General features: G+C 40.6%; 1 protein-coding gene across 3 annotated transcripts in view; it reads right to left on the reverse strand.

Moving 5' to 3' along the window:
• Positions 1 to 407: 407 nt before the first annotated feature.
• Positions 408 to 23,046, reverse strand: part of GNE (glucosamine (UDP-N-acetyl)-2-epimerase/N-acetylmannosamine kinase) — a 34,440-nt gene continuing 11,801 nt past the window's right edge. For all 3 annotated transcript variants that reach the window (XM_066569816.1, XM_066569817.1, XM_066569818.1), the window contains exons 2-12: positions 21,798 to 22,006; positions 19,684 to 20,135; positions 18,537 to 18,689; positions 17,875 to 18,087; positions 17,550 to 17,637; positions 9,711 to 9,921; positions 7,225 to 7,354; positions 5,233 to 5,454; positions 4,176 to 4,358; positions 3,471 to 3,587; positions 408 to 2,762 (exon numbers count right to left, since the gene is read on the reverse strand). In XM_066569816.1, the coding sequence (XP_066425913.1) occupies positions 2,527 to 2,762; positions 3,471 to 3,587; positions 4,176 to 4,358; positions 5,233 to 5,454; positions 7,225 to 7,354; positions 9,711 to 9,921; positions 17,550 to 17,637; positions 17,875 to 18,087; positions 18,537 to 18,689; positions 19,684 to 20,135; positions 21,798 to 22,006 (2,214 nt within the window). In that variant the 3' untranslated portion in view covers positions 408 to 2,526. The remainder of the gene's footprint in view (positions 2,763 to 3,470; positions 3,588 to 4,175; positions 4,359 to 5,232; positions 5,455 to 7,224; positions 7,355 to 9,710; positions 9,922 to 17,549; positions 17,638 to 17,874; positions 18,088 to 18,536; positions 18,690 to 19,683; positions 20,136 to 21,797; positions 22,007 to 23,046) is intronic.

The following is a 23,046-nucleotide window of genomic DNA, read 5'->3' on the forward strand; positions in this document are numbered from 1 at the left end:
AATTTGTCTGCACCTTACTCTGTGTTGTGTTTTTTTAATACAAAATTGCCATTGATAATACATGCAAGTTTTTGACAATTTTGTTACAATTAAATGGAAGAAGGACAGTGCTTTAAGAGCACCAGAAAATGAATGAATTTGTTATTTCCAAGTGTCTGGGTGGCATATCAAAGATTCACAATACTGAATAACTAAACTTGATGGTATGGGCTATTCTAAAGGACACTGGGCCAGCAACAAGTAAGCACACTGCTGCAGATACTCTGTGAACATCTGATGTTTGCTCCTTCTGGGACTGGATACAACAGGGGGCTAATATCCATAAAATCTCTGATCCACATTCAAGTACCTGAAGTTCAAAGGATGCTTCTGAACAGAGAAAGAAGTAGAGACAAACAAAACCACTATTACACTATTAAACATGATTTTTTATTCTTTCTGATTTTATAAACTGCTTCTACATATGCAGCAAGTTCTTGGCCAATTGACAGAAAAAAAGCATTTTCAAAAGCATTTAAAGAACTGTTTTCTTAACATGACATTAAAGGTGTAAAACTTTTCAATTGTGTTTTAGTCTGTTGTGTTTTTTCTGTGCCTGCACCCTCCCTTTAGCTGCTCGGGAAAAACATTTTGAGTCTGAGATACAATAAATACAGAGCTTCAGAGGGTCTGGAAAGCAAAAGCCTGGTCCCACTTTTAGCCAGGCATTCCAGCCAGGCATTCCTTGTCATAGTCGAGGATGGAAAGATCAAATGACAGGCCTCCTCACTGTTAGAACCTCAATACTCCTGATCTGAGTTACTGTCACTGCAGAGAAATGCCAGTTTCTCCTTGACCTGCTCATAGAGCTAATGCTGTGGCATTGAAGGTAATTCCATTACCTTCAATACTCATCAAGTGAACCAAGACTTGTAGGAAAAGGAACTAAATCTCCTTGGTTACATAAAGCCTAGTATAACGTGGCAAAGAGTTAAGAACCAGTTATTTGCCAGTGGTATAGAGGCTGCAGGATTCTTCCTGGAGATGTCAGGAGGGAGATCTGGTGGTATTCCTGAAATCCGCTCTGAAGATGTGAGTTACCAGTAAGCATTCCTTGTGGAAGAGAGGGTGAAGTAAAGACAATCTCTATAGATTATATCCCAGAATTAGCAAATGAACTAGGAGCTATTCATTCCAAGTTGATTGTATAGGACAGGGCAATGGTTGCAGAAGATTGTTTCATTTTGATTGGAGGAGAAGTTCAAGTGTGGAAATAGCCCCTGTACTAACACAATACTGGACTCCTGAGAATATCAGTGGTTGAGTTAGATGTTAAAATAGGTCATTAAATTCAGGACAGGATAGTCTTATGGCTGTTCCTCCAGAGCTATCTTTCTGGATTAGCTGATAGATAGGTTGGTTTTTCAATTCCTCCAGCATCTTGAAAGAATGCTAAAAAAGCAGCTGGATAAAGACAGCACTGTATATCAAGGACTCACTAAAGAAATACAAACCACAGCCTACTTAGGCAAGCCTTCACTGGTACTTGACATACTTTTCTCCTAGGCCTCTGAATGCTCTGAAGGCAAGGATAAGGGTCAGATTTGAGTCTCCATCCTGAAAGCTGATGGTGAAAGCAGGACAAGAACAGTGCACCTTCAGCCACCTGAATGGCTGAGGGGATGCACTGTGTCACTCTGCAGTGAAAGGTTCTTTATGATCAGCTGTGCCACCTGGCTGAATTTCAGCTAACTGGCTACCAAAGAATAAGCAGCCCTGCTCTCTTAAAGTAGTAGATTAAGTCTCTTGAAAAGTCCCCCAAGATTAAAATTCAAACAATTTAATACTGGCCATAGCCAGAAGACAAAGATGCTCACTGCTCTCTTATCAGTTTGTTTGGACTCTTCTGCAGGCTGTAAGCTCACTAAACTGTAGTTTTTTTTCTTTCATATGCAAAGCTTCTAAAATGGGACTCTGGCCTTCAGAGATGATCTAATAAATAAACCTGGTTGCCTCTACCAAGTCCTTAATGAAAAGGAATTTCTTCTAGGTGTAACCTTTTTTTATTGTAGAGGCCCTCGTTTCCACCCACTTAAATTACTACCTGCTACTGATGATTACTTCATCTTTACTCTGTGGGTGAAATCCTGAAAACTGAAAAGCTGGTAAGCATCTCATTTCACATAAGTGGGAAATGAGATATGGATCCCCAAGAGTTATAATAATTTTACACACCATAAACATTATCCCCATACAGCAAGAGATGCTCATAAATAATTCAGCCACGCTCAAAAGTAATGTATAGGCTTAACAACAGAGGTGCTTAAAAAACCAGAATTGCACATTACTTCCAATGAAGTCAGCTGAAATTTAGGAAAAATACAAAAAGATAATACCTCAATTAGGAAATGCTGAAGTAGTCACTAACTACTCAGAACACTACTTTGATTCATTAGCTGCTCTCATCAAAGAAAAGTTTGGGGCAAAGTATTCCCTCCACCCATTAGGAATTTGAATAGTCCAATTCTCTAATTCTTCTGTAATTCTTTAGTATATTCTACGTGTGGTATAATCCAGTACCAGGCTAGCAGCTCCAAGAAGAGCAGGATCTGCTAGATTTGAGACCACCACATCCACTGTTTTAACAGAGGACAGTGCCTGTCGATTTATCACATCTTTGACAGCATTAACATAGTGGTTAGCTAGAACCCCAGAAAGGATCACGAGAGACGGGTTCACTGTGTGTAGAATGTTCACAACACCAAGGCCCAGCGCTGTCCCAGCTGAAAGATGAAGTAAAAAGAAATTGAGTAGAATACTCAGAGCAGTTCTAGCATCAGTAGTTGAAACAGTTCTGTTAGCAGCAAATAACACTGGAAAGTCAGTAAAGTGTTTTGTTCAGTTTTATGTTATCAGGTAATATGTGTCTGCTATTAAATTTTCTTTTGAAAGTAAAAAAAGAAAAGGCAATTTTTTTTGCACAATAATGCATTATTCAACGTTATGGATGTGAAAAGACAAAACAAGGCATTAAGCATGCTTGTAAGAAAGGAGAAAATAGGAAAGCATCGCTCTACCCCCTCAGTGTTAACCACTGTGTATGAGGAAGGACTATACTTAAAACTAGTAAATCAGTAAAATCCACCATGTAAAGTAGCACATAACATAAATTGCCTTTGCTACCTCCAACAGCCATTCACTTGTCTACAATGAAATGGAATTTTCCCTTATGATAAGGTTGAGACTTTACTTATTTTTTAAAGCAGAGCCTTTTAATCTTTTTTTTTTTTCCCACTGGAACAGATACTTTTAACACTTCTGCTGACATTTTCTCCAACATTTATATTTAAAATCTCATTACCATTAGTAATTTCTATATTGAGAGGGCCTCAACATGTACAGGCTGCTTGTAGCGTTACAGTGCACTACCATTTCTGTATCCCCTAAAATACAATCATGAAAGTGTTTCACCCTGTGGGCTATGTTCTCACCTGTTCTGAGAATGCTCTCTGCTTTTGTATTCCCAAGTTTAGCTGCTTGAATAAGGTGTGCAGCACTAACAATCTCCTCCTCCTTCATTGACATTCCTTCTACTAAAAGCAGATCATCTGAAAAGGAGAGAAAACCAAGAGCAAAACATGGTAATGTGGCAAGTCAGAGGGTGAAAAAAAAGAAAAATTAAAATCTTTCCATCTCTTTTACTTGTATACTGAATCCTGAACAATCTGTTCAACCCTGAGTTTAGCTGAAGTAATCATATCCATATTATTCGGGACACTACTTGCAGAAGCAGGGAATCAAACTCAAACAGTTAGAGTGTGGTAATTCACTAGTCTTATTGGACCCAAAAATAAATAAAATATAAATATTCTCAAATTATTTAAGACTTAGAAGCTTTTGCTGAAAGACTATCACTGTGAAACCAAATGTCACAGAATGCCTGTCAGATGGGTTTTCATCAAGCTTAAAAAGAAAAGACCAGCTCTACTGTGTGCTTCTGCGAGTTCTGAGACCAGTGGTTCCAAATGTTCCTTGCTACTGAAAATGATCTGTATTATGTATGCTGCCTGTGCACCTATTCTTGTCTCCTCCTAGAAAAAGAAGGCAGATTAATTTTTTCTCAATACCTTCTTTTATAATGTCTTCCTATACTGCAGTTTAGTAACAGTGTTTTCAAACCCAGAGTAAATAGATACCATCATGCAGTTTCTTAGCTTCTCTCTGTAACGCTATTCCTGAGGCATATGCTTCTATACATCCTTGGCTGCCACACAGGCACTCTGGTCCATCTAAGGATACAACAATGTGCCCAAGCTCAGCAGCACAGAAAGAACTGCCATGGATCAATTCATGTTGATGAACGATTCCACCTCCAATTCCTGCAAAGATATTAAGACTTCTTTTGTTTAAAAAAAAGACAAACAGCCCCTGCTCCCCAACAGTTTTTAAAGACTACAAAACACTGATATTTGCTGATTCTGATGTAGACAAGATTAAATAATTTGCTTCAGTGATTTGACACTCCTAATACACAAGCTCATAGCTCCCTCCTATTCATATATGTATCAAAATGGTATATAATGTTTGTAATTTTTTTAAACCTATGGATGGTACTGAAATATGACAGAACTTTTAAGCTTGTGAGTCATACTCTTTATGCAGAAAATTATCCAAGTGGCCTTAAAATTTTGCACTTCAGAAGAGAAGTTCTAATGGTGTATTTAGACAGTTAAACTTGTGTGTTAAAGGGCCAGGACAGATAAATATGCAGGCCTCTGCTGCCCCTCTCCAAACTGGGTGTAGATTCATCAACTAGTTCTTACTGCCACCATCTAAAGGACTATATACTTAACAAATGAGAAAAGTTACCCCACATTTGCATTTGAGATTTAAGCATACTTTCTTATATTCAATTGCTTATCTTCCAGATACATATTCTGCATTTCTGAAGTTGAAAGAGGATTAATCTATAAAGCTGAAAAATGCCAAATTATTCCAGTTGAAGTTGCTCAGATTTTCCTTACTCGCCTGTGTAGCAGTACCAGAAGAACTTCTTTGATCAAAAAGTCTATAAACTATGGAAGTGGTTTTATTTGCCGGAATAAATTAAAAAGCACCCTAAACCAAACAAACAGTATAGCAAAAGAATTTTTGGTTTTCCAGGCACAGTGGTAATGTTTATGCCTATAGAACACCCGAGCTTCTAAGTGATGGTGCTGGACTTTGGGTGTCACTGAACTACAACATACCCACCTGTACCAGTAATCAGTGTTACAAAATTTTCTATTCCTTTTCCATGACCAAACTTCCTCTCTGCTAGAGCAGCACAGTTTCCATCATTGTCCACCCAGACTGGCAGGTGCAAAGCATCAGATATAGGAGTTCTGAGATCCACAGAGCTCCACTCCTGAATGAGTTTTGTAGAGTGAAGCACAACTCCTTCTCGAGGGTTTACCCGTCCACCTGTGGAAATACCTAAGTCCCAAAAATACAGGAGAGAAACATGAAAACTAAGTCTATGTAACAGACTTTAAGTAAAAACCTATTTTTCTTTCTCTAATGACAAGGTCTTTTTCCCCTAATATTAGGCTTTGAAGCAGAGTATGAAAGTAAAAATTTTTGAAGTATTACTGGCAGTTTAACTTTTGACATGTACAGATCACAAAATCATTGAATGGTTCAGGTTGAAAGGGACTGCTGGAGATAATCTAGTCCAACCTCTCTGCTAAAGCAGGTTCACCTACAGCAAGTGGCACAGGATTCTGTCCGTGTGGATTTTGAATATCTCCAGAGAAGACGACTCCACAACCTCTCCAGGCAGTGTGTTTCAGTGCTCAGTCACCCTCAAAGTAAAGAAGACAGTTCATAGAATGCCACACCTCTAATCACAATGCACCAAGTATCTTTAGACTAACTAGATGGGTAGTGGTTGTTAGTCAGAGAGTTAATGTTCCTACTTCAGGGAAGATTGCAGCAAATCACTTAATAGCTGCCTTTCTTGTTAGTGGTATAGAAAAGACATAACAGAAAAAAAAATTATTCAAACCCTGGAACTCTATTAGTGTCCAGAAGTCTGCTATTACTCTCAAGATTCAGAATGACTAAAAATAATTACTAGACCTAGAGTAGCGATTTTTCCTTAAAAACACACATTTTTTGTGAAAGATCAAAACTATGTTCAGAGATTTGTCTGCTGAACAAAGTAGGCCAGTAACAGGCTCTATTGGCCAACCCAGTTTTCCCTAGCTGGAGAGGCTTCCAGAGTTGGTGGAGTCTCTCAGGACCACTGAAAAGCAGGTGTCCATAATGGAGGTATGTAGCTCTAGACAATAAAGTTTGAATATTTTCTTGTACAGAGCTTATATGACTGCGTCATGTATGAAGATGGCTCCAGGGTTAATGCTGTAATGGAAAGCAGCCATAAAAGCTCCAAAACAAGCAGCTGAATTGAACATTAAAGGTGTAAAAAAGATCAGATTTGAAGGGCTAACATTTCTCCTTACAGCTTTGTGTACTTAACATTGTTTTTAAAGTTCAAGTTAACTTTTCTTTGTAGTGTGTGATTCAGGTAAGTTTTCATCTGGAACAAACTACTTTTCTTTATGAACATTTCTCAACTAAAATGAATATTCTATGTCCTTCTTAAAAATCCAGGACACATTAATCAACATCTTCATAAATAACTACTATTTAAGGCCAAATCTCCTAGTCACCATCAAACTGAAGAAGCCCTGTCTGATACAAGCACAGCTTAATACAGAACTGTACTGCAAGTGAACTAGAAGTCAGCAGAAGGGCTGCTTTTGTCTCTGTTAGCTACAAATTTACTCCTAACATTCTTGCCTTTTTAGTTTGCTTTGGTGTATCTGAAAATTCTGCTGCACAGTTGATCCTAGCCTTAAAGAAAGGCTTACAGACAGTAAAGAGCTGTTTTGATAAACACTGAGCATCTGATTCACAAGGCCAAGACAGCAGAGAGCTTCATAATCCAGAGTACTACAAAAACACATTTTAGATACAGTTTACCATAACTTAACAGATTGTTTAATGGTTGTTACAAACTGTAGAAACTTCAGTCTTTATACTCAGCTTCTCATTTTTAGCTATTTAGAAATGTTTGTTTGTTAAGAATATGTAAGAACTTGAGGTACAGAAGATCCATTTTAGAGAGGTGTTTTAAATTAATGAGTAGTGATTTAATTTCATGTTGGAAAACATAGATGTAAAAAGTATTTGTTAACTTACCTACTCCCAAAATTCTGCAGTTTACATTTACTGCCTCTGATGCAGCCTCTACACACATCTTTAGAATTAATGCTAGTCTGTCTTCATAGGTTTTAGGGTTGAGCTGGGTATACTTCTTAACTATTTCACCCTAGAAATTAAAAACAACAAAACATGCCCTAGAGAAATGTATGTCATGATGAAATTTCTCTTCCATATAAATTACAGGTCAATTTGAAAATAGAGAGCCATAACTTATCTCTTTAAAAAAACCACAGATGCTATACTTTAGTTTTTGGGCCTGCAGGCAGCGTTCTGACAGCTCTTGAGTTTAAGTTTGCAAGATTAGGCATTGCATTCTGCTTCTGTAATCAACCTCCCATCTGAAATTAAATACACATTTTAAGGAACACATAGCTTATGTGAGGAAGTATCACCAGAGCTGCTGCAACTGTTGTTAGGCATAAACCATGACAGAGCAATGTACTTAAGCTCAACACTGTGTTAAAAAAAGAGTAACAATTGCTTAAAAAGGACAGAAAACCCACAGTGCTTTAAAAATAAAATCTTTCCAATCTGACTGCATGAAAGGTTTCTGCACCAAAAAAGCAGAATCAGACAGAAATGCTAGAAATTTCAAGGCAAAATTGACTATACTTTCAGAAATATCTTTTAAGTGATTACACTTCTGAGTTACTTGCAATATCTGTAGAGTACCATCAAGTGTCATACATCATGACACTTGGACCCAGAATAGTCTGGGTTCAAAGGGACCTCAAAGGTCATCCAGTTCCAACTTCCTACCATGGGAAGGGACACTGAACCAAACCAGGTTGCTCAGAGCTCCATCGAACCTGGCCTTGAACACTTCCAGGGATGCAGCACCCCAGACTCTCTAGACAACCTGTTCCAGTGCCTCCCCACCCTCACAACAAAGAACATCTTCCTAATATCTAATCTAAACCCACCCTCTTTCAGGCTGAAGGCATTCCCCCTTTTCCTGTCACTATATGCCCTTGTAAATACTTTGGAGAGAGTGGGGAGGGGCCATGAAGATTATTTTCAACCCTATTCATGCTGTGTAATGAAAGTATTCACGATGCATGCTTGGAATCTATGGGTACTAAGGAACTGATATTAATTCAATGTTTACATGGCAGGAGTAAGCCAGGAGACTGCTGAAGGTATCCTGTGTAACAGTGTTATTCTCCCTGTTAAATCCCCTGTACCATGTATCTCAGTGAACTGCACTGAATTAATGCAACTCAGTAAAGAGAAGTAACAAAGACAGTCTATAAACAACATGGCTGAGTCATTATTGCCAAAGAACTTGGAAAATTCCACACGGATAATGGGTTTGAGGACTGGGTCCCACCATCTCAGTATCACATAAGCGACAGTTTGTGGATTTTGGACGCTTAGTTTCTTCTTCACTTTTAGGTTTGAGGGTGCATCAGAGAACTTGTTTTGGAAGACAAGATTGCAGCAAATATTATCAGAAGACATAAGGCCTCCTAAAAGGAATTTTTAAATCTTCTTTTTTTGTGAAAATAAAATTAAATCTCATATTCTGCCACTGGCTGTTAAATACTTACATCTGTTGTGTAAATTTTATTATGAAAGTCTGATTGTTTTCACTCTGATTTGCTAGCATTTCAATTTTCACAAATGTAACTTCAAGATCTGTAAAGTGGGCAGAATTTTTTTACATTTTTTTTCCAGTCTGTGTTGACTCATAGGAAAAAATGTGGTGTCAATTTTGCTTCTAAAAATATTACACTTTTAAAAGCTGTCTTTAAAGATCTTGAAGATCTGTCAAACATCTCTGAAATGAAAATTTTCTCTTAATGTGAAAATTGTAGACTGTGTCAGGTCAGTTTGCATAACCCTTCATGCTTCAGGCACCTTATTCTGTCTTCTGGGCAATTATTATTGAACTGATCTAGTTATCTGCAAATATGAAGTGTAACTGTAGGTGTAGCTGTCCAGTACTGTTGAGAACAAAAGCATAAGACTTCTCATCATGAATTTTATTAACATCTTTGAAATGCTGCAGAGTTCAGTAAATTGATTTGCTAGATGCTGGTTGTTGCTCAGAATGGTCTTGTGTCGATTACATGGAAGTGTAAGGCAGTGGGGAAGCAAAAAATCTAATACTGCAGCCCTCCATGTTATGCTTGACATACAAAACCTTGCAGGTTGAACCGAGTCACCTTTTAAGAAGAACCAACACATGCAAAAGTCTGTAGTCAACCCACAAAGAAGCAGCTAAAACCTTGCACCAGCAAATGGGCATTGCTAGTTTAACATCAGTCTTAGAAGAGCAAAGCAATAAGCAAGTTTTATCAGGACTGTATGAGAGGCAGGAAAGAAGGTGAGAAATCTTCTTTGTCCCTCAACACAAGTTGATAGACTGCTTTGTTTTGGAGCTATTTGGCATCACAAGCCCGTATCCACAAAGCCCAGTGGAGCTGGCAGAATATCTAGAAGCACAACAGAATATTTACCTTCATACTGACGATTGCTACTCGGAGATTTGTTCCACCTAGATCCACTGCCAGAGCACTCTGTGTCTCTAGAATATGGTCAATATCTTGAGAGATATTATCTTTGACAGGAGGAAAACAGAATTTCTTTTGCAATGGTTCTTTGAGGTCAATAGATTTAAGGAACTTCAAAATCCTCGGAACAGCATTACCATCTCCATATATTTTTGAGCTATAATACAAAAAAGAATTCATGTAATTTGAAATAACACTGGAATCTATAAAGTTCTTCGTATGGCAGAAGAGTGTAACAGTATCATTACAATATTATGATCTGGCTACTCTGCCAATACTGCAGCTCACACTATGACAGACTGTCATGAGACATGGTAGATAGTGACAGTAGTTTAAAGAACACACACAGATCTTTCAAGTCTGGCATTAGCTCCATTTTGGAATATGAAACTGGAATGTAGAAAACTGGAAACTAATGATACCAAAACCCCTGTAAAATTCGGTTTAATGAAGCAAAAATAAAAATATGGACAGTTTATGTGCTACAAATCAAGTAAGATGTACTTATTGCACAGATGCCAACTATGTAATAATAAACCGTACATTCACGTCAGTTTTCAACATGGCTGTTTCTAAAATATCATACACGGCATCAGATACTTGGTATTAAAGAATTCAGTTTTACTGTTCAGTTTAGATTCTTAAGAAATACTCTTTTTAGCCTTGTCCTTAGTTGAACAAGTATCTATCAAACTTTATAAGAACTTAAAATGTTAGAGGAATCAGAGTCAGTACTCATTAGGGCTGAGGAATAAGGAAAAGCACCTTGCCAGAATTCTGCAGCTTCCCTGGAAGCTTGCACTCAGGACTCTCTATGCATCATGAGGTCAAATCAGCTATTGAGTATTGTGTCACAGAAGCACAGAATAGCTGGAGTTGGAAGTGACCTCTTGAGATCACCTAGGCCAAGGCAGGTCTAGATGAGGTGACAGGAACTCATCCAGGTGGGATTTTAATGTCTCCAAGGAGGGAGACTCCACGACATACCTGAGCAGTCTTTGCCTGGGGTCTGCCACCTGCAATGTAAAGCTCTTCTTCAAGTTGAGATGTAACTTGTGTTTTGGTTATTGGCCATTACTCCTTGTCCTATTGCTGGGAACCACTGAGAGGAGTCTGGCACCATCCTCTGGGCACCCGCCTTGGAGACATTGTTATGTATTGAAGAGATCCCCCCTCTCAGTTGTCCTGTCTTTGTCTAGACAGGACCAGCTTCCACATTCTCTCTCTTCTCATAAGAGAGATGCTCCAGACCCCAAGTAACAGAATCACAGAATAAACTAGGCTGGAAAAGACCTTTGACACAATCGAATCCAACCTGTTACCTAACATTATCAGCTTAACCATGGCACTGAATGCCTCATCGAGTCTTTTTTTTAAACACCTCTAGGGGCAGCAGCTCAACCACCTCCCTGGTGTCACGATCCGCTCATACAAACAGGAGTCGTGATGGTTCAGAATGCAAAACACAACACAGTGGGGATTTCAGTATTAATCAAAACAAATGCACCTTTTATTGAATGACCACAGCAAATGCGATAGAGGGATTAAGGGAGAGAAAAAATATAGAGAAGGGGGGAGAGAGAAAGCAGGGGGGTTATAGCTACCAAACGTAGAGAGGAAATCCTTTGCAGTCCGGCCAAGGATCCGCCTGCTGTGTCGGGGAGATCTCAAAGTCCTGGTTATCTCGGGGTTCTACTATAGTCCATTGCTGAGAGGGGGAACAGATCTTGAAGTAAGTCTATTGAAATGGCTGAGGGGAAAAAGATATTGAAAAAGGGTACAGACAGTCCATGTTCTCAGCAGGATAAGTCAATGTCAGCAGTGAGCAGGACCCATTGTGTTTCAGCACTGGTTTCTATGGGAAACCAGTCTAGGTCCAGTGAACACATCTGCAGGCAGCACTTAGCAGGCATCCTGCTTCAGTCAGGCCAGGACCCCTGGATCAGAATTATGGGGGTCTCAGTCTCAGTCCTTGGGAGAGGGGGCTTCAATCTCTGTCCATCATGGTGGTAGTGGAGCAGATGAAGGATTTTCCATGGGGGGGCTATCAAAGTTGCCCCAGCAAGTTCCATCTGGCCAAGAGGTGGGAGAATTCCTGGGCTAGGGTCGTGAAGCAGGTGCAAGCATATAGGGTGCGTTGCCCCTTGGCAGGCCCTGCTAGAAGCAGTCACTGTAGACACAGTTGTGAACAATCACTTGGCAGGCCAGAACTCTGCTCAGAGGCCTCAGGATTTTTGGAAGTTCATCCACCACGAGCAGCCAGAATTCCAATCAGGTTCCAGATGTCTGTCCTTGGGACGGTCATGAGGCAAATGAGGGGAACTTCATACTGTCTTTCACACCTGGGTAGCACATTCCAATGCTAAACCACTCTTTCTGTGAAGAATTCTTTCTAATATCTAGCCTAAACTTCCACCTGGCTACAGCCTCTTGTCAAGGAGTTGTAGAGAGTGATAAGGTCTCCTTAAGCCTCCTTTTTTCCGGGCTAAACTCCCAGCTCCCTCAGCCATTCCTCATAGGATCTGTATTCCAGGCCCTTCACCAGCCTTGTTGCCCTTCTCTGCATGAATTCAAGCATCTCAGCATCCTTCCTAAATTGAGGAACTGGACACAGCACTCAAGGTGTGCCCTCACCAGTGCTGAGTACAGGGGAAGAATCACCTCCCTGCTCCTGCTGGCCACACTGTTCCTGATACAGGCCAGGATGCCCTTGGCCTTCTTGGCCCCCAGGGCTCACTGCTGGCTCATGTTCAGTCAGCTGTGGACCAGCACCCCCGGGTCTCTTTCTGCCTGGGCACTGTCCAGCCACACCATCCCCAGCCTGTGGTGCTGCAGATTGTAGTGACTCAGGTCTGGGACCTGGGACTTGGACTTGTTAAACCTCATATCCTTGGACTCGGCCCATCTATCCAGCCTGTCCAGGTCCCTCTGCAGAGCCCTCCTACCCTCTAACAGATCAATACTTGCTCCCAGCTTGATGTCATCTGCAAATTTACTGATGGTGAACTCAATCCCCTTGTCCTGATCATCAATGAAGACATGAAACAGAACTGGTCCCAGCACAGACCCCTGAGGGACACCACTGGTGACTGCCCCCCAACTGGATGTGACACAATTCACCTCCACTCTCTGGGCCCGGCCATCCAGCCAGTTCTGAACCCAGCAAAGAGTGCTCCTGTCCAAGCCTTGGGCTGCCACCTTTTTCCAGGAGTGGAAGTCCTGTGGAGAGATGGTGTCAAAGGCATTGCTGAAGGTCAGGTAGAGAACATCCACAGCCTTGCCCTCATCCACCAGGTGGGTCACCTGGTTATAAAAGGAGATCAGGTTGGTCAGGCAGGACCTGCCCCTCCTAAATCCATGCTGGCTGCATCTGAGCCCTGGGCCATCCTGGAGGTGCCATGTGACCACACTTGGGATGATCTGTGCCATTCTCCTGCCAGGCACAGAGGTCAGGCTGACAGGTCTGTAGTGTCCTGGATCTTCCTTCCTGCCCTTTTTGTGGATGGACATCACATGGACCAGCTTCCAGTCATCTGGGACCTCCCCAGTGAGCCAGGACTGCTGGTAAATGATGGAGAGTGGATTCACAAGCTCATCTGCCAGCTCCCTCCTCCCCCTGGGATGGCTACCTGGGCCCATACACTTGTGAGCATCTAAGTGGCTCCACAGGTCTCTGACTGCCTCCTCCTGGATAACAGGGGACCATTCTGCTCCCTGTCCCCATCTACCAGCCCAGGAGGACAGTCCTGAGGACAACCTGTCTTTCTCTTGAAAATTGAGGCAAAGAAGGTGTTAAGTATCTCTGCCTCTTCACCCTTAGTTACTAAATACTGTAATACCCCATCTAATAATGAATGGAGATTATCCTTGCCTCTCCTTTTGCCATTAATGTATTTATAAAAGTATTTTTATTATTCTTCATAGAAGTGACCAGATTAAGTTTTAATTGGGCTTTTACCTCCCTAGATTTTTTTTTCCTACTAGACCTAGCCACTTCCTTAAATATTTCCTGAATTACCTGCCCCTTTTTGCAGAGGTCATCGTCTTTTTCTCCCTTAGTTCCTTCAGGAGTTCTTTTTTCATCCAGATCAGTCATCTTCTCCAACAGCTCATCTTTCGGCACATAGGGACAGCCTGCTCCTGTGCTTTCAAGATTACTTTCTTTCTGTACCCTCTTGTTTTTAAGGGCTGCTTCCTAAGGATCTTTCCGAATCAGCTTCTTGAATAGGCCAAAGTCTGCCCTCTGGAAGTCCAGTTTGGAAGTCCAGTGGAAGTTTTCTTGGTGCCCCTCCTTGTTTCACCAGTTATTGAGAATTCTATTATTTCATGATCACTGTATCCCAAATGGCCATATATCCCAACAATCATATCTCCCACCAGCCCTTCTCTGTTGCCCTTTTTGAAGATCGCTGTCTTTCCTCCAGTTATTAGGCATCTTTACCACTCCATGACTTTTCAAAGATAATGGAGGCTGGCTTAGCAACATCTGCTAGTTCCCACAGCACACATGGGTGCATCCCATCAGGTCTGTAGATTTATGGGTGTTTAATCTGCCTAGCTGATCTCTAACCCAACCCTCTACAAGCAAGTCTTCCATTCTCCAACCTTTTCTTCTTACCTCTGGTCTGGGATTCCTGAAGGCTGTTCTCAGCAGTAAACACTGAAGCAAAGAAGGCATTCAATAATTTGGCCTTCTCAGTGTCCTCCAATACCAGGACACCCATATGATCCAGCAGTAGCCACACATTTCCCCTGTTCTTCCTGTTGCTGCTGATGAATTTGTAGAAGTCCTTCTTGCTGTCCTTTATATTGCTGGCCAGAATGAATTCCAAGTGGCCTCTGGCCTTCCTTCTCACATCCCTGCATATTGTGACAATGTTCCTAGAGTCCTCCCATGTGGCCTGTCCCTTTTTTCACATCCTGTAAATTTCTTTCTTCTGTTTGAGTTTTACTAAAATCTCATCTATTTAGGGCTCCAGCCCTCTCTGCCTGATTTCTGGATCATAGGGATGCACTGGTCTTTAGGTCAGAGGAAGTGATGCTTGAATACTGACAAGCTCTTTGGAAACCCTCCTCATCTGGAGTCCTAACCCATCAGATTCCTCCAAATAGGCCCTTGAAGAGGTTAAAGTTAGCTTTTTGCAAGTTTAGGGTTCTAATCTTGCTTGCTGTTTTGCTTCCCCAGGGGAGGATTCTGAGTTTCTAATGGTCACTTCAGCCAATGCTGTCCCCAGCCTTCACATCTTCAACCAGTGCCTCTTGGTTTGTTAGTAAAAGGTCCAGAACACATCTTTCCTCCCTGGCTTCTCCACCACTGCATCAAAATTATCGTCACTGATCTGCAGGAACTTCCTGAACTGTGTGCCAAGCTGTGTTGTCACTCTTAACAAATATCAGGTACAAATCTCCCAGGAGAATCAGGGCCTGTGACGCTATTTCAGTTGCCCACACAAAAATACCCACAACAGTGTCACCCATATTAGCCTGTCACTTAATTCTCATCCATAAACTCTCAACTTGTTCATCTGTCCCTGAGTAGAGCCTGATACAGTCCACTTGCTCTCTCACACGAAGAGCAACTCCACCACCTTGCTTCTCTGACCTGTCCTCTCTAGATATAGCCATCCATGACAACATTTATCTCTATACATAGCCATCCATGACAACATTCCAGGTATGTTGCCGTAATTCCAATGAGATCATGGCTCTGCAACCTCACAGCGATTTCTAGTTTATTAGATTACCTTGTTTATACCACCTGCTGAGTGCATTGGTATACAGGCACTTCACAGAAGATCAAACAACCAGGCTGCTTGAAGGGGTGTGAGAGTCATGAACACCACAGTCATAAAAACCCTTGATGTGTTTTGCCCTATGATCCTGTCCTGGAGTGATCTATAATGCTGTATTCCACAACTATCTGTGCCAAAAAATCATTACTGTCTTGTCACTGTCATATTTTCTGAAAAATTCCTTCACCAGGATTTCTTCACCTGGGAAGGTGAGAAGTCTCAGAGAATAATGAAAACAGTAATTATTTGATTGCTTCTCTTGTGTTTTGATGCTTTGGAATGTGGTTGGAGATTGTTTATCCACCTTGCCTCAGACGGACTCCAGCTGGTGTTTCTGGGCTGTCCTGGGGCGAAGTCCGTATGGGCCATCCTGCTGCTGCAGGGAGGGGCTGGCCCCGCCTCAGTCCGAGCTGCTCCAGGAGAGAAGACTATGGGAGTAGAGCTTCTCCCTTTTGTGGCAGCCTTGGGCTTGCTATTCTAAAAACTGCATTTTGCAGTCAGAAACTGTTTCAAAGGGAACTTTGCAAGGTCTGCTGGCAGCAAATAAGCCAGAAAGTTCCTGGGGTCAGGCACCCTGTGCCAGTGCGGATGGACTGCTCCTTCCCCACCAGCCCATCCCAGAACCATGGTGCAGAGCACAGCAGCAGCGCTGGCAGAGCCCACAGACAGCAGGAAGTGGCAGCAGCCACTGCCACCAGAAAGTTTCCATCTGCCTCCAGAACTGCTCTGCAGACTTCTGCCTTCCCAGTGGGGGTTCTCACCATCTTGCCTCTTTGTTCCTGCAAATGTGTGGTCACCTGGGAGGCACCACCTTGGAAGGGAAAGGTGTGATGCCCGTTTCCCTTTGTCCTTCAGCCATGCAGCTGCCTCTGGCAGGCACCACTTCAGGAACATTTATTTCCGGCATTTCAGGTCTCTCTCTGTTCCCACGGGGTTGTGAGATTTAGCAGTTTGGTATCTAACAGTTATTTACATTCCCCCCCCACGCCCAACCTGCAGGCATCCTGTTTGTTAATAAACTTATTTTTTCACTTGCATTTACTGGTGTGTTGTTCCTTACTGGTGGAAAGGGATTGGTTGGAATCAAGGGGGAAGTTACTCATTTCAGAGTGCCCATCTCTTTAAATTTCCTCAAAATGAGACAGATCTTCAATCTGAGCTGCAGCCAAGGTACATCTGACTCTGCAGCGGTTGCTATGACCTGCTCCCCAGGAGGAAGCAATGGCACAATCGTTGCCATTTGCACCCTGCCTCCCAGGTCCTTCAGTTTAAAGTCCATCTCACCAGACTGGCCAGCCTGCTGCCAAAGACACACTGCCCTTTTTATGCCCTTTTTAGCCAAGGGGTCCAATTCCCCTTTAACAGGCTAAAAATAATAAAAACACAACGCACTGTTATAAAAGCCAAAACCTTCTTGATAGCACCAGCCACAAACCCAGACGCTGCTCTGCACAATGTGTCTGCCTCTGACTGTCCTGATTTCTCTGACTGGTAGGATACATGAGGAGATGACTTGGGCAGAGATGTTTTTCATGTGCCTCACCAGGGCTTTATAGTCTTCCTTGATCCTGGCCTTTTTTTGGCTCTCAGTATCATTTGTACCTACACAAAGTGTCCTTAAGGCACAAGTCAAAGTAGGCAGACAGGATGTTCTTCCCCATGCTGCTCCTAAAGAACAAGCTCTCTTAATCACTGGTCTAGGTTAATATAAATTTTGTCTTCTTGACTTTCTGTTGGATGTTAAATGAACACGTATTGAAACATGAACATGTTAAATGAACTTGTATTGAAACATTACTAGTAACATTTTGCTGTATAAATACTACTGCATACTGGACACCACATTATGGTTCTGAAATGAAAAATCATTTGTAACCTCCAATCAGTGTCTTAAATGCACTCCAATCAAATATGATGAAACACCTTAGGACTAAATGCCTTTTACTCTACTGCTTTAACATCCCCTTCAATGAATTAAGATAAGTGTACTCACCATGGATATTGCTTCCCAAACTGCAGCTGTAGAGCATGAAGAATCTTATCCTGTGTATCAGCATCACGAACATGAAGAACATTTTCACCTAGACAACAAAAAATTAAGGTAATAGGACAGATCAGATGCTCAAATTACATTAGAGTATGAGCTGCTTTAGAAATGAAAAAAAAAAAAGTTTTTATTTCCTCTGTGAGAGCAAGATGCCCATCAGATTGACATCACTCTTCATCAGTTCTGTGCCTCCCCTTGCTCCCACTAAAGCAATGGTGACACCTCTGAGACACTGTCCTGCACTACAAAACACATTTAAGCAAACATATACCTGTTTCTCTTCCTGTCTGCCGTGTCCCCAGGTTGATAACAGGTGTGCCAAACGCTCCCACCTCTCTGACACCACAACTGCTGTTACCAATCATACAACCAGCGTGAGCAACTAGCTGAATGAACTGGTCAAATGGCACATGCTTCACTGCCCGAAAATTGGGATGATGTTCAATGCCCTTCTTCCTCATCACACGAACCATCTCTTTGCTTCCTACAGAAAAGCAAAGTACAATAAATGATTTAAGTTCTACTTTTAAAATCAAAGTCCAGGCACACAAAGAATATAGTAGCCAGCCATTCACTGAGTTGCCAGCTCTGAACAGGTTTTTGCTCTTTTTATCCTTACACTGTAAATCATTTCGCTCAGCACATATGCCAAAGTTTGATACAAGAATTCACTGCAAAAGTGTCTTTGTAGTTTTAAGCTAATTTAAGAGGCACTAATATTGCTCCTCCATGTCACCTGGTTTCTCCTCATTTTCCTTCCCACACTGAAAAACTGAAATGTCCTCTAGCAATGTGAACATAGAGCTGCAGCAGATGCACCCACGAGGCTGACACAATCCAGCTATTTCCATCTGGCTGGAGGACCTGGGATAAAAGCACTCTTTTGAAGACAATCTGTTATGTGTCACTCTGTCATGAAGGTATTCTACTCACCTGCATCCACATTAGGGAATAGAACAAGTGTTCTCTTGTTGAAGGAGATGAGTGCATCTAGTGTCAGCTCAAACATCTTTATGGAATGTTTAATATCTGTGGTTACAGGATGCTGCAGAGCAACTATATAATCTCTGGTTTTGACATCTTCACCTGTCCAAATGGAGGGCAAGAGAAGTTTTTTCATTGGCGTAGAATAGCAAGAGGAAGAAAGGACATACTTTTAGAACTACAGATGTGAAACCCTGAAAAGTTGAGGCACCAAATGGGATATATCTAACACATAGGCAAAATGCTAGAATAAAAATCAAGGGACTTACAGGGCAGCCTAGCTTGTTATTGGCCTAAGCACGTCTCATAATTTTAGAGACCACTGCCTAAATGTCTACAAACTGTTAACTTGCAAGCCTACTTCTGAAGCTTTCCAAGACTATACCAGGAGATCAAGACACTGTTCTCACACCACTATAAATCTGAACTAACTCCTGAAGCTGCTCTGATTTTCTGTCAGTGGTCCATTCTCAAGCAAAGACCTCATTTCCACTGTTTTAAAACAGGCAGTCACACTTGTCTTAGTACATTTGATAAACATTTATCTGCAAAACAGACTGATTGAAAAAGATTCCTGCTTCTACACATGGTAGCCATACAGGACACTGCTTTGTCAAAGATAAAAAGCAAACATAAAACCACACTGTTTACAGGAATTATTTCTAAGTCAGTCAGTATTAAACACCAAAAGCCTTTGGTGCATGTTGTCCTGTTGCAGTGCATTCCTCAAAAAAAGGTTCATAATACAAATTCTGTATGATTTTTTATATTAGGCCTGAACAGCTTTGATTCTATTTAACTAAAACTCTACTACACCAAAGTAACTGCTCATGTAAGACTGTTCTGCTTTTAAATTGTTCAGCTCAGAGAAATTACCCATTTAAAGAATTATTTTTTGACTTGGCAAAAGGCCTGGAAGTGTTCAGTAAAATAGATTTGTAGCTTTTCAGTTGTATGTGGCAGAATGAAAGTAAATGTAGAAAGAAATACCAAGTACTATTAAAAATATATATTATTTTTTGACTGATAGCCTACTTACTGAGTTTGTCTAGTGTTCAAAGGCATGTGAGAAAAACATAAGAAGTGGCCCGCTTACCTAGCCACATGCTAATAATACTCATGTAGTCTTTGTTTTTGGCAGAGAGAAGCTTGTCATACGAGGGACAGCCTGCTAAAAGGATGCGGTCATGGTCTTCACACATGGCTATCAGGTGCTGCTCTGCACTCCTCGTGCAGCACACGTGGTAATGGGCCAGTTTGGTTATGGCATGTCTGATGGAGTCATCGATGGTCCCGCTGACTTCCCCACCTTCAATGTGAAGAATGCGAATGTTCATCAGGGCTGCGGACGTGGCCAGGGCCAAAGCATCGAATCTGTCCCCATGAACTATCATTATGTCAGGTTTCAGGCGGTTGAGGACATCAGGTAACTTGACTAATGCAAGGCCCACTGACTCCACCATAGCTGCCTCATCCTCCCCTCTCACGATGGTGTGCAGTCTTGTATGAATATCAAAGTCATCTTGTTCAATCATACGATAGGTATTACTGAAGGTCAGAGAAAAAGCATTATTAGAGTAAATACAACTTGATTTTACAGCAATATTGCTTCACAAAATAAACATGAATTACAACAGCTGTACTGGGGTTGAAAAAATACTTGCTTTCCCCATCTTCTTCACTGAGGAAAGCAGCTTTTAAGATTTTAACAGAATCTTCTCATCTATGTGAAGATCCTCCCTAATATTCCAAACATCCAGTTTTTCTAGACACCATTAAGGAAGAACTGTGCTGAACACATTGTGGAAATCCTCAGAAATCAAACTCTTTGTTCATATGTCCACCGAGACTTACAGAGAATAGATATGGCATGACTTCCTGTCAGAAAGGGTATGTTTATTGACTTTTCTGTGGACAACTCTATAAATACAACAACCAATGTGATGCAAAGCTGAGGCCTGTATGTTTAAAGAAAACATCCTGCAGGTAGCATATATTATTTCAGATTCTGTGGTTTTTTAAGGCATATCCTTTTTATTTTACAGAGTAAAGGGGCTCCATTTATAGAGCATAAATTTCATTAAATTTCCAACTCCATTTACAAATATCCTTCACAGACCTACCATCTTCCTGATTATGTACATTCATCTCAGAAAACTTTTTTTCCTCTTTGTTTCTGTATTCTTTGCTTTTTGAAAGGTGAAAATCTAGGAGACAAGTGAGACTGTGCATTTATGTTTGCCAGATCAAAATCTCTACTGTTTGCTTTGTGCATTACAAATCATTCACAATACAGAGACAAATGTTAAACACCTTGGAACTCGAAAAGTAGTATTTTGTACTACTTTGCACAAGTCTTGCAGACAGCAAAAGGTTATGTGATATGGAGAAATCAGGGCCACGTTTGTCGTTTATGGCAAATGACATGGAACTACTTTATTTCTCCAATCAGAAAGGGTGCAATTCAACATACTAACCTGTCAAGAAGTTAAACTGTTTTTTTTTTTTTTGAATCAGGTCACTTTTGTGATGTTGAATTCACCTTGCCATGTTACTGGATGGAAACAATGTCCAGTACAAAGCAAGGAACAGAGTGCTGTAATGTGCATAGAGACAACAGTCACCAGTGGAACATCCTGTCTTACTAGTTCTCTCCCACCTACCCATACATGACCAGACAACCATACAGCTATCATTTTGTTATTAAATTTTGTCATTCATTTTGTCAGAAACATTTGACGACAGTTTCCTGCCTCCACAACACTGGAAGTAAGAACTAACAGTGTCCTCCTGGCATATGCAATATGTACTTTCTCCAATAACTGTAAAGCAGAAGAGCTGCAATTTAACATGACTGAGGAGGCTCTTTTCTCTATGAAAACTAAAAAACTGTAGCACATTTCCATATGATAATCACCAGGTTTCAGGGAAAAATCCACTACATCACTTTCTCACTTCATACAGCCTGTGATTCTTTTTGGGGTCTCAGTTACAGCATTTGCACAAAACTTTCTACAATTCAAAGACTGTCTGAAAAAAATGATTGCATAAAATATGCAATCTCATAAGGAGCTGCAAAATAAAATTCTGGAAAAAAAAAGTAAAACTTTGTTGTCTGCACTCATGATGCGAAGAGTTTGTTTTACCTAATGTTCATATTATCATTGCTAACATCTCAGAAATATACTGGTAGATAAAAATTCACCTTACCCATAATCATCAATCAGGTGGGAACCAAGCACTACCACATCAAGCTCAAAAAACTGTGGTTCTGCCTTAATACCAAACATAATGGGAGCTAATTTTGAATAATCAGCACGGTTGCAAGTAGCAACACAAACACGAAGTTTGTGGTTGTTTCCATTCTTCTCCATTACTTCCTTTTGCTTCTGTTTTGAAAGATTCTTGAAGTACACCTCCTGACATAACAGAGAAAACAAGAAGTGTGTCATTAATAATAGTAATTTACTTACATCAAATGATAATCACTTCATGAACAATACACACAAGTGCAGCCCCAAATATGGATACTACTGCACTTACAATGAACATCTAGTACCTAACAAAACAAATGGTTCTCTTTCCAAAATTTAGAATAGAAACTTTTTTTCCAGTTAAAACTCAATTTTAGTGCTTCTATTTCTACAAAACGTATATAAAAATTCTGTATTAACAATATTTAAGTGTTATGAAGTTCAGCTGTAATCAAACAGTAAAATTACTTCTCCCTGTTCTGATGGAAACCTCTGCATAAGTAGAAAAACTATTCTGCCTTAGTAAATGAAAGAAAGAAAATCTCATATTCCAAATAAAAGAATGGAATAAATTGCTCAGATGCATCCACTGACATACTCTGTAAACAAAAATAAGAAGTTTTTGACTAAGATAGCCTATGTATCTCCATTAAACACATTTTGGTGAGGTAAAGCAAGTTAAACATTTATTTCCAAAACCCTACATACCCTTTTGTAGGCCAAAGTACATTAGGAAAATCAATAATACAAAACATCAAAATAACCCAATTTCTTCTCCTCCCAAACAGAAATTACTAAGGTGTTAGCAAGAGTTTAAGTAAACACCAACTTTTTGGTATAAATTTGATGTTATATCAGATTTTTGCTCCACTCTGCAGATGCAACTTCTTCTGGATTAATAGACAAGGCTTGCTTATCCTTGACTCAAAGCAGTATCAATCTCTCTACTGATTTTGCCAGCTAGAAAAGTGTGACAATACATGATAATATTAAGAGGAGCAATTCCATGCTCCTTTTAGACTGCATTCAGATTTTTTCAGTAAAGTTCTAAAAGAAAGGCTACTGTAATATCACACTCTCATGAAACTTTCAAAATCAAGATTCAACTTACAAAATTTCAAGATTTCCCTATTTTTAAGACATTAGTTTAGGTTTCATCACACATGACCATACAATGCTTTGGTGTAATAGCAACATCAGGGTGA

This window comes from Molothrus aeneus, chromosome Z (genome assembly GCF_037042795.1).
Source record: "Molothrus aeneus isolate 106 chromosome Z, BPBGC_Maene_1.0, whole genome shotgun sequence".
NCBI lineage: Eukaryota > Metazoa > Chordata > Aves > Passeriformes > Icteridae > Molothrus > Molothrus aeneus.